Source organism: Dermochelys coriacea, chromosome 7 (genome assembly GCF_009764565.3).
Source record: "Dermochelys coriacea isolate rDerCor1 chromosome 7, rDerCor1.pri.v4, whole genome shotgun sequence".
In the NCBI taxonomy this organism is placed as follows: Eukaryota; Metazoa; Chordata; order Testudines; family Dermochelyidae; genus Dermochelys; species Dermochelys coriacea.
The window spans coordinates 30,825,018-30,836,662 of NC_050074.1; the positions used below are offsets into that span (position 1 = coordinate 30,825,018).

The 11,645-nt window shown below is 51.1% G+C and overlaps 1 protein-coding gene across 1 annotated transcript; it reads left to right on the forward strand.

Annotated features, from left to right (window-relative positions):
- Nucleotides 1–2,090: 2,090 nt before the first annotated feature.
- LOC122461216 (cystatin-like) lies at nucleotides 2,091–8,581 on the forward strand. The gene is given in 5 exon segments (XM_043519952.1): nucleotides 2,091–2,115; nucleotides 6,054–6,098; nucleotides 6,101–6,262; nucleotides 6,858–6,976; nucleotides 8,208–8,581. Coding segments are annotated over 5 exon segments (438 nt in total). The 3' UTR covers nucleotides 8,295–8,581.
- Nucleotides 8,582–11,645: the final 3,064 nt, after the last annotated feature.

Consider the following 11,645-nt stretch of genomic DNA (forward strand, 5'->3'; position numbering starts at 1 on the left):
TCACTAAGAGGGTGGTGAAACACTGGAATGCGTTACCTAGGGAGGTGGTAGAATCTCCTTCCTTAGAGGTTTTTAAGGTCAGGCTTGACAAAGCCCTGGCTAGGATGATTTAACTGGGACTTGGTCCTGCTTTGAGCAGGGGGTTGGACTAGATGACCTTCTGGGGTCCCTTCCAACCCTGATATTCTATGATTCTATGATTCTATGAAATACTGTGGGGTTTTGCTCAAGTGGGTTACTACCAATACAATTGTGATGTGGAAGTGGGGATAGGAACATGCTGAACCTGTGGCATATAAGGGTGACAGCTGAAAGTGCTGCTTGGCCCAGCCTACTGAGACCAGGGGTACATAAGGGTGGAAGCTTGAAAGTGCTGTTTGTTCCAGGCCATTGAGTACAGGGACATATAAGGGGGTCAGCTTGAGAGTGCTGATTGACCCGGTCTGCTCAGATGTGCTCTGTTAGTGTGTGTGTGTGTGTGTGTGTGTGTTCATAATGGTCTCAAGTTGCAGTGGGGGAGGTTTAGGTTGGATATTAGGAAAAACTTTTTCACTAGGAGGGTGGTGAAGCACTGGAATGGGTTACCTAGGGAGGTGGTGGAATCTCCTTCCTTAGAAGTTTTTAAGGTCAGGCTTGACAAAGCCCTGGCTGGGATGATTTAGTTGGGGATTGGTTCTGCTTTGAGCAGGGGGTTGGACTAGATGACCTCCTGAGGTCCCTTCCAACCCTGATATTCTATGATTCTATGAGTCTATGATCTGATTCTGGGGCTGGAGGAACCCAGCCCTGGGAACCTAGGTCCTGCGGGGTAGCTCCAATCGAAGGGGACTTGCACAAGGGAGAAGTAGAGCTCCATATGAACACACACGTGACACAAGCAGTACATCAATAGAATTACAGAAACCCCCACCCCCACCCCGAAGAGTAACCCTAATAAATGAGCATACCCCAAAGTAATGGGCACATCTGGTAACAGTGTAACAATCCCCCATTTCCTCTGGGCCTGTCCTCCGACAGACAGTGACATGGTGACTCCCTGAATGACTGACCTCCCAGCCAGAAAAAAGAACAATGGTGGGGGAATAGGGGGGACATAGAGCCCCTGGCTTGCAGGGGGAGGAGAACTGGAGGACAAGAGGGGAAAGTAGGGAATGGGGCCACACATACTGCCCTGGCATGGGGGAGCTGGTACTAGGAGAGGGGGAAATGGGCCACACACACTGCCCCTGGCATGGGGGGATGGGAGACCAATGCATGGAAGGGGAAGGGGGGTGTCACAGTTCTGGTTGGGCTCCCTGTGCCTGACAGCCAGTCACCAAACTGCTGTGAGGGGCATGCCAGCCTCTGGATCCCTGGGTGTTTGTAGCCTCCTGAATGCTGAGTGAAGCCCAGGCACTGCCCCGTCTCAGGGTCCTTAGGCTCATTCTCACAGCACAGATACTATCTGGGATCCCCTCCGGGAGTTGGAGCCCACAGCCCCGCTGCCTGCTGTAATAGGGTTTTCATCAAATAGTTAAAATACAGGTCCAGGAGCTACTCAATGTATTGAACTTGACCTTAAAATAGGTTGTTTTCCCGGGCTGAAGTGCTGAGAGGGGAACCAGTCTAGTGTGCTTTGATGGATTTATGAAAAGAATAAGCAAACCACTATGGCGCTAAGCAATGGGGCTACCTAAGGCTTTGTTTACACTGCTCACCTTACAACTGTGTGGTTGTGCTGCTACAGCCAGGCCATGGTGCGGCACACAGTGCAGCCGCTCTTTGCTGCCAGGAGAGTTCTCCTGATGACCAAATAAAACCACCCGCAACAAGGGACGGTAGCTTGGCTGCCTGGAGAGCGTTTTCCGCTGACAAAGCGCTGTCCACACTGGCGCTTTTCATCATTACAACTTTTGTCGTTCACGGGGGTGGTTTTTTCACACCCCCGAATGCAAAAAGTTTTAACAAGGAAAGTGCCAGTGTAGACAAGGCCAAAGTCATGTCTAATTTCCCTAAACTAATCCAAATAGAACTCAAGGCAATGCAAGGTTACTATTGAAATTCATCCAGTCAACCAGTGGTTCGATTTCTCTGATTCACCATTCACTACAATGAGTCATTACATACGTGTAGAAGGTAAACACAAGAATTGCTTCCGCACTTCCCAGGAAAGCTAAGGGAGAACAGGAACGCCTTTCTGTGAACCTACTCAACTGGGCTAAGAGTCTGCAAAACACCAAAGCCAACTCTTGCCTTTATTTTGAGGAAGTGTAACTCCAAGGGCAGGGCTACACTGAAAGCCTGGCATTGGCACAGATGGGCCACTGTAGCGCTTTCGTGAAGGCGCTATACACCTAAAGCCCGGTCCCAAAAAAGCTGCTTCAAGCATTTCTCAGTAACGCCAACATGGACATTTGGCCAATCACAGTTACTGAGGCCACAATTCAACTATGGCCTGTACAGCACAGACCCTTCAGTCTGCTCTGTCCCAGGACCCAACCCAAGGCGGGTACCATTTAGTTCTCTCAGGAGGCCCATGGCAGCTGTTTAACAGATGCACGCTTTGCCCGGCCTCTCACCCCGTGGATCTCATCTGCTTAAAAGGACAGAGCACAAAGGGCCCAGACCCGACAGGACACAACAAACTTCCTAGCCCCAAAGCCCTGTGTGAGCCCGCCCTTTCCCTGGGGAGTGCTTGGGGGATCATCTGTGTCCAGGCAGGCAGGTGGAGTCCCCTGCCTCATGCAGCCCTACATTCAGGGCTGCTTCTCCTCATGGAGGCTTCTTCCCCAGCATGCCTCCCTTGGCCAGTCTGACCCACCCATTCCTTCCCCCTGACAGGCATCCTGTGGGTCACACCTCAAGTTCCCCGAGTAAATCTCTCTACATACCCCCCTCCCAACACCTGGCTTCCTTTGCTTTCTGGTTTGGTAACACCTCACGGCCCCTAAACCCCCTCCCCTCAGAGACAATGGGTACAAGCAGTTTCCCCTAGGATGCCCACTCATTAGCAAAACTATTCTGTGACTCAAAGCTAAGAACTCTCCATTGTCCGCAGCGTGGGCAAGACCTGCTCTCTCTCCGGCTGGGAGGGCACAGGGTTATGCATCGGGACCTGTGTTCATGGTACAGCAGTTTTCATAAGAGCCATTCCATAATATGAACCAGAATTCATAAGCTGTATAGACAGATTCCCGCAAATCCTCATGGGGAATGGGGCAAAATTGGGCATGAATAAACCTGACCACAACCTGAGGGAGGTTAGGCCTGACCAGTCATTAAAAAGAAGTGAAGGAGGGGGTACAGCTTGGGGACATAGCATGTGCTCTGAAACACCACTACCTTTCAGTGGGGACAGCACCATGCCAGGGGAGCCCAGGTGGATTCTGTCTGACCCTGACTCTAATCGGGACCCAGGCCCTATGGCCAAGCATGCAGATTGAGGAGAATGTAACAGAGGCCAAGACAGACAACATCAAACAGGAGGGACTGGTGACAAGTTTCTCTGCACCCATCCCTCCCTTGTCCATAAATACTGTGGATTTAAGACAAAGGAAAATAGATCAGTTGGTGCCCATTGCTCAACTACTAGATGACCAACAGGAAATTGGGGACAATACTATACAGGAGGTGGAGACACCCTGATGGGCTGTACCAGAGGAGATGAGCTTGCACCCTGTGGTTTGTTTTTGGAACCTAATTAATGGCGGTTCAAATTATTACCACCACTGTGGTCTTGGAAATGTGCTGCTGGGTACTAAACTCCAGAAAGGAAGAATGGAAAGACAGGCAGGTGTTGCTAATGAAACAAATGCTCATACGAAAATAAAGCCAGAAGCAGGGGAATATAGCTGAGGCCTGGCCTGACATGAGTATTTAACATCTGGAGGGAGGCTTCGTTTCTTGGAAGATAGCATTGGGGAGGTAAATGAATCATTAGGCTGAAAACAGAACATTTCTGCTAAACGTCTGAGCCAGCTAAGATAAGAGGGAGAATATCCAGGGAACTATTTGCTATGAACTAGCTAACGAGGGACAAAAGAAGTTAGGGATGTAGAGATGAGGTAAAGAGGAAGCCAAACTGTAGACAGCACATGCTGCACCGGGATTGGTTCCTGCAAAGTAACCAAGGCAATCCAAAAATGTGTGATGCAATGTATAGTCGATGCAATGAAATGTGTTATGTCGATGAAGGGAGATAGCTTCTGTGTACCTTTGGAGCTGTGATGTACACTGCAGCCATTCCCCGTGTTTCAGGCTGCTCAACTCACCGTAGCATTGCCCAGTGCCAAATAAAGATACCTGAGTGACAAAGGCTGATGCTGAACTGAGTTCTTGAGAAGCCAAGTGGAAAAAAGGTTTTGAAAGGAATCCAAATACCGGGGGGGCTTCTTGTCAGGGGCGGGGACAACTCCAGGTGTACAACTCTGGGGGAGGGTTTGACATACTCCTGGGTACAATCTGGACTGTTGAATTGCTGTGCCCCTGAATTCTCCAGCTCAGAGGGTCTTTTACACTGCTGTGCTATGTAAACAGCATGCCACTCCAGGCACTGTTCACACACAGCCACCAGCATCCAAAGACATACCCAACTGAGTTGAATGAATGCTCTCTCAGCTGCTCATGAACTACACACAGGACAACACCTTCAAATGCTCCAACTCCAGCCTTGCACCCCAGAAATGTGCATCTTGTACTGGCCAGTCCACTCACTGGGCAATACAATCGCAGAGAAGTCCGTTATGCCATCAAAGGGTAATAATTATGCACCAGGGTTGTTGTTTTTAGTGAAATTCCACAACCACTTCAATCAAACACACTGGTTTAGATAAAACACTAAAGAAGTTTATTAATTAGGGAAAGATAGATTTTAAGTGGTAGGCATAAAGATCAGAAATGGTTGTATAAAAAAATAAAAGGTAAACGAGCATTCTAAATCCTAAACTTTATCAAATACGAATTGCAACAAACAGCTTTTCTCACTCTCCCACATGTTGAAGGCAGTTTTACAGTTCTTAGCACTCTGGCTGGATTCTTCCCAACCTGGACCTAATATCCCCAGTTCAAAGTCTTTCAAGCGTCTCGTTACCATCGGTCAAGATGGGGGAAGACAGGGGTCCATTCCGCCCCTGTTTTATATCCTGACCATTTTTACCAGAAAAGTCCTTGCTGAGTCCTGGAGACAGGCAGCCCCAGGGATGAATGTGCTGGAGCAAAGTGTCTTTCAGGTGAATTGTAAATCTCTTGTTTACAGCTCCCCAGCTGGTGAATGGCTGGTGATAGTCCCTTCACACCTGCTGGGTGTTAGTCACACCTTTGTAGCCACTGTGGGTGTTCCCCAGATTTAGGTGTTTCAGTAACAAACAGAGAGCCAAATTTCGTAACTCCACATACAAAGATGACACACACATTTTAACAGGACAATATTCAACAGACCAGCGCTTTTCAAATGATATCTCACAAGCCATACTTTGTATCAGATAATCTCATTAAGATTTGTCATAATTTTGTAGAAGTGGTAACCACAATAGTTAGACTGTCACAGATCGGTTACCCAGTCGTCAAGAAGGCCTTTTCTTTGGGGCAGGGTATCCCACAATGGGCAGAGCTCCATCCGTCAGCAACAGGGCTCCCTGTTAGGGTATGTTTCTCCATCTGCTGTGGGTGGGGCTCTCTACTGCGGGCAGGGCTCTCCTAGAACTGACCACACCCATTTAGACCAATGGGCCCATCTAGCCTGGAATCGTGTCTATGACAATGACCATTGCCATTTGCTTCAGAGGAAGGTGCAAGAAATGCCCCATCTAATGCGGAATTCTGGGATGACCTGCCCCCTAAAGGCCCTTTTCCCCTGGCCATTAGTGGCTGGATTGAACCCTGAGGGTTTATTTTCCATCTATACTTGGATTTTATCTAATGTAGGATGGAATTTTTCTACCCCATGGGGGTGGGGCCATCAGGAGCCCGGCTCCTCCCCACGTGGGTGGGGCCATCCCAGGGGTTGGGGCCCCCTGCCTATATCTTAGCACCCCTTCCCCAGCTCTGGCCATTCTCAGCCATGGCGTTCCCTACAGTAGTGGCAGGTCCCTGGCTGTGCTTCCTGCTCCTCCTGGGGGTTCCCCCACTCTGGGGGCCGCTGTTTTCGGGGGGAAGGAGAATGTGCCAGTGTCAGACCCAGACGTCCAGCAGGCTGCACAAGTAGCCGTAGAGACCTTCAACAACCGCAATAATTGCATGTACTACAGCCGAGTGCTGCAGGTGCTGAGCACCCAGAGACAGGTGAGTGGATGCAGGTGTTACAGGAGGCAGGTGACGGGATTAAGGGTGTGGGTGCTTTGGGTGCAACCCCAAATGAGGGTTCTGGTGGAGCTGGGATCCAGGGGGGCAGAGTTGCAGTAAGGCTGCAGAGTGCAGGTGGAAGGGATCTGGTGGGGTTTGGATCTGGGGGAAGGGGATGTATAGTTTGGACCTACAGTGAGGATGGGCAATGAGGCTGACACCTAGGTGTCCCGCTGCCCCAGCACCACTGAAAACCCAGCCCAACGCTTCGCCAGCTGAGCCGCCCAGTGGGATGCCCTTTCCCCTCACTCCCTGCTCCTTGCTCTGTGACATGGGGATGGGCGTTAATGCCCCCTGGGGCACTTGGAGCAAATCCCCTGATGCCTGCAAAGGGCTTTGAACCCAGATCATAGCCCGGGTGGGACAGACTGACCCCCTTGCAACTGCCCTTGCTTGGGCATGGCCTAAGGGGCAGCGTGTGGCAATGGGGAGGCTCAGAGCTCAGCCCCTCGTATTTCCTGGTATTCAGGGGTGGGAGGCAGGGCTTGGGAGTTGTGCTGGAACTCATTGCCAGGCCGGGCTCCTCAATCTCCCTGCAGATCGTGCCTGGGTCATACTACATCTGACCATGGAGCTGGTGGAAACATTGTGCAGGAAAAACCAGGGTGGAGCCGTGGATCTCAGCAAGTGCCCCCTGCCGCCCCCACCCCAGCAGAAGGTGAGAGGACGGAACTGGACATATTTGGGGTTTGGCTCCTGGGTTTGAAGCACCAATTTGGTTTGCCAAGAATTAATTTTCTGAGACGATTATTTAAAGCCGCGTCCCCACCAGTGATATCGGGGCGGGGAGTCCCCTCACGCCAGGCACTGGGTGTCTATGATACCAGTGAGAGACATGACCGGTGACAAAGCCTTTCCCATCTAACCGGACAAGCGGTGGGAGGGGGAAGAGGGGCCCTGACCAGGGTGGGGCTCACACTCACTGTTGCTCTGGCTGCAGGCTCCGGGGGCCGCTCTCTGCAAGGTGCTGCTTTCAAGAACAACAGAGCAAAGGGAAACATTTCCATTGGGGCTAAACCCTGTAAAACCATAAAGTCATCATCATCCGCTCCTAAATAGCAGGGCCCAGCCCTGCCCCAATTCCACACTGCGGTGGGGGCAGGAGACAGCTCAGCCAGAATCTATTGCAAGTCTCGATTGCAACCAACCAACCTCTGCTGGCCTTGGAGAAGGTGCAGAAGGGGGTGGGGGATTTGCTTGGTGTGGGGCAGAGGGAGGTAGCCTGGAGCCCTTTGCTGGTCTTGCCCTTGCTGCTTTCCCAGCCCAATCCACCTCCAATAGTAGCCGGCTCTTTGTGTATCGAACTGGAGGGGAAATAGCAGGAGTTGCTGGGCACAGAATGGGAGGGAGGTTAAAACCTGGCATTGCCTGAGCTGGGAGCTGATTCTGGGGCAGGGGCCAGGAACTGCTGGGCATGGCAGAGTCACAAGGATGGGGAGTGGGGACGTCACTTACCTAAGGCCCAGGGAAGCTGGATTTTATTCCCTGTTCTGCCAGACTCCCCATGTGAGCCTGAGCCAGTCACTTCCTCTCTCTGTGCCTTGGTTTCCCCATCTGTAGACTTGGGCTAGTAGCACTGCCCTGCCGCCCAGGGTTGGTGTGAGGATAAACACATGAAATACAGGGGTGTAGATGTACTGGACACTGAGCTCTGTTAGCTCTTCAGGTATTTTGAAGCCCCACACATCCATAGCATCTCGCCACTGCACACAAAGCAATGGCTTTAGCTTCACCCCCCCCTCCTTTTTACGAGTGGGGAAATTGAGGCACGGAGATACATGACTTGCCCACAGTTATGCTGTGAGGCTGGGGGGAAGAGGACAGCTGGGTTTTACTGGGCACTCCTCCGAGAGTCACCCCCATTCTAATGTGCTTCATTCCACCCCTAGAAAGTGTGCTGTGAGTTCCAGATCTGGTCTCAGCCCTGGATCGAGAGGACACAGATAGACTTTCACTGCAATTCGGGCTGTCACTGAGCCCTGTTCTTGCTAATGCCAAGATGTCTGTGAACACAACATCAGCTCCACAAACAAAGCTTCACAAGAGACAGACTGGCTCCCTCTTGCACTTCTTTTCTCTACTTTCAGCTCCACCTTATTCCCAGCACGTGGCAGGAGATCAGTGTCTTGAATCCAAATTGGGGCTAGAAATCAACCAATTCCTCTGCTTCCCCACTGATTTCTAATCCCTGTTTAATGACAAAACTGAAGCCTCTGGGCTCTTTCTGTTACTGCTGGGTCTTGGACCTGCTTCACTAGCAGCAATAAACCACTTTACTGCAGCATCTCACCATGGTCGGCTCAATGGCTGGTTATTTTTCATTGCACCATCTGCCTCCTACCCTCCCCCCCCCGACACTTATGTCCAAATTCACAGCACGATTTGCATGGCTCCAAAAAACCCTCCCTCCTTCCTTCCCCTCCCCCACAGGCCTTGTCCTTCAATGTCTCCTGTAAGGCTCTGGGTACTTCACACACTCACACAGGGGCCAAGGCTAGAAGCCAGTCACTGAACATTTCCCCACACCCCGCTGGGATCTGGCATTTGCAAGCACGACATACCCAGGCCATGCGCCCACTCGTGTCATTTTGCCTTGCTGTTACCCCACTGATGGGGCTCGACTGATGTGATCCCCTAGTGCAGCCGCACCAATGGGCACACACTGGTGTGAACATCCCCAGTAAGTCATTGGAGTCAATCACTCTAGGGCAAGGCATTTACGTTGAGGTTTGCGCCCAGTAGCCTGTCACCAGTAGTTGAGCTGCAGCAGTGATGGGATAATTTAGAGCAGTGTTTCCCAAACTTGTTCCGCCACTTTTGCAGGAAAAGCCCCTGGGGGGGCCAGGCCGGTTTGTTTACCTGCCGTGTTGGCAGGTTCGGCCGATCGCGGCTTCCACTTGCCGCGGTTCGCTGTTCTTGGCCAATGGGGGCTATGAGAAGTGGCGCGGGCTGAGAAACGTGCCGGCCGCCCTTCCAGCAGCCCTCATTAGCCTACAGTGGCAAACCACGGCCAGTGGGAGCCGCAATGGGCCGAACTCGCTGACGTGGTGGGTAAACAAACCAGCCTGGCCTGCCAGGGGCTTTCCCTGCACAAGCAGCATCCCAAGATTGGGAAACACTGATTTAGAGGCTGGGGGTTCATGGCCCAAAGCTGTCAGCTTGAGATCCAACCCTCTTCGAAATGTGTTAAATCTACTGGAACTCGCAGTCCCTTTCTGAATCCAAGTACTTGGCCTTAGGATCTTGTAGCCGTCAGTTCCCAAGGATAATGGCATATGGGGAAAGTATTTTTCCTGGCCCCATAGATTAAGGATAGCTTAGTGGCTTCCAGTACTACCACTGATGGGTTCAAATCCCTCTGCACTGGTGGGAGCGGGAGTGAAAATTGCTGTACCTTTAAAAGCTTCAAGGGCTGGAAGGTGAACCTAGACAAACCACAGACTGGAAATAATTTTTAGTAGTGGGGGGAATTAACCATTGGAACAACTTCCCAGGGGGTGGGGAGATTCTCTGGGCATTTTTAAATCAAGCTTGGATTTTTGTCTGAAGTACGTGCTGTAGTTCAACCAGGAATCACTTCAGGGCAGGCCTAGGGCCTGTGACACAGGAGGTCAGACTGGGTAATCACAGTGGGCCCTGCTGGCCTCACAGTCTATGACTCTATAAAAGCAGGCAGAGAAATAGATCTTGGAACTGATGGAGTGAGCATAGCTGAGGAGTCTAAGGGAGGGAGGTGCCCTCAATTTCACTTCACTTCACGTCCTCCTTACCCATGGAAAGTCCACTTTAAAGCTGCAAAGCAGCACCCCTTTGTTTGGAGTGGGGGGCGGGTCTGTGGCCTCAGACAGAAAATGCAGCTCAGGCACTGGGTTCATCATTTATTATTAGTGTAGAACGCAGATCAAGGAACATCAAACCCTACAGCGTGGCTCTGAGCTCCTGCTACAACTGCTCTGTGCCAAGCCCAGCCTGCCCTCCCTCTCCTGATGACAAAATGAAACTACCCCCAATGAGGGGCGGTAGCTTCATTGCCGGGAGAGCATCTCCTGCTGACGAAGCGCTGTCGACACTGGCGCTTTTTGTCATTACAACTTTTGTCATTCAGGGGTGTGTGTTTTTCACACCCCTGAATTACAAAACTTTTAACAAGTGCCAATGTAGACAAAGCCTAAGTCACTTCTGTGTAACCCTTCTGCCAGGTGGAGCCAGCAGCAACCAGGACTGAGTTCAATATCTAGGGGTTCCTTTCCATCAGTACAACACAGAACCAGATCGAGCCCCTACCTAGTAATCTGGGATAGTGACACACCACCCCGGGCGCCTCGGAGAGGCAAAACTTTCCCTCTCGCAAGCACAGAGTCTGAGTGTAGAAAAGAAACTTTTAATAAAAGGAGGGAAGTAACTTGGTGTTAATTTGGGAAAACACCACAAATAGTGTTCATAAACATAAACCATGAGTAAAAGACCCACCCCCAAAGTAGGGTGGGCAGTATCCTTTTCCCCTCAGGGTCTTAAGTCCAGCAATGCAAACATCCCTTTAACCTACCTGACCCTTCTCTGCACCCCCTCACATTTGCTGTTCTTGGTCAGCGCAGACCTAGTGTTCAGAGGTGCATTTGTGTGGAAGGGGGCACCTTACTTGCTCCACTGCTCGGGCACTTGCTCGCTGCAGCTCTCTGCCAGCTCCCCCACTGGCCACTCGCTGCATCCTCTGGCCACCCTGCCAGCCACTGCTTCTCACCGCCAGGTTGCCCCGCCAGCCACAGTTCCTCTCTGCTGTCTCTCCCGCCAGCCATAGTTCCTCAGTGCCTTATCAGCTACTTGTTCACCAGCTGTCAGTCACCTTTTGCTGCTACCTGCCTCTTTGCTGTGGCCTTTTCACATCAGTCTCTTTGTAATTTTCAGCTCTTTACAGGCGGGCAGAAATACAGTCCCACCACAACAGATTTCAGGCCTGATTGAACATTTAAAATAACAAAAAGACTCCTAATGAAGTCTATTTAGTTCTTTCTCTGAACAGTAGGCAGAAGGACCCTTAGGGAGCAGGATAGGACAAGACAGGACCACCCTCCTGACCCAACCTAACCTACCCTTATGTTCACAGGGCCCTGGCGTTCGAGCCCCTGGCTTAACGAGGTCCTTTCAGCTGAGGGTGACCCTCTCATTTGGGACAGGTTAAGCAGTCCTGCTTTTCTGTATTCATACAATAATGCCAACAACATTCATAACAACATTTCACTACCCCTGCATTCAGCACTAAAGTGATTTGTAAGCCAACACCAGCCAAAGTTGATTATTTTGAGCAACACTGCTCTATTTGCTGGATA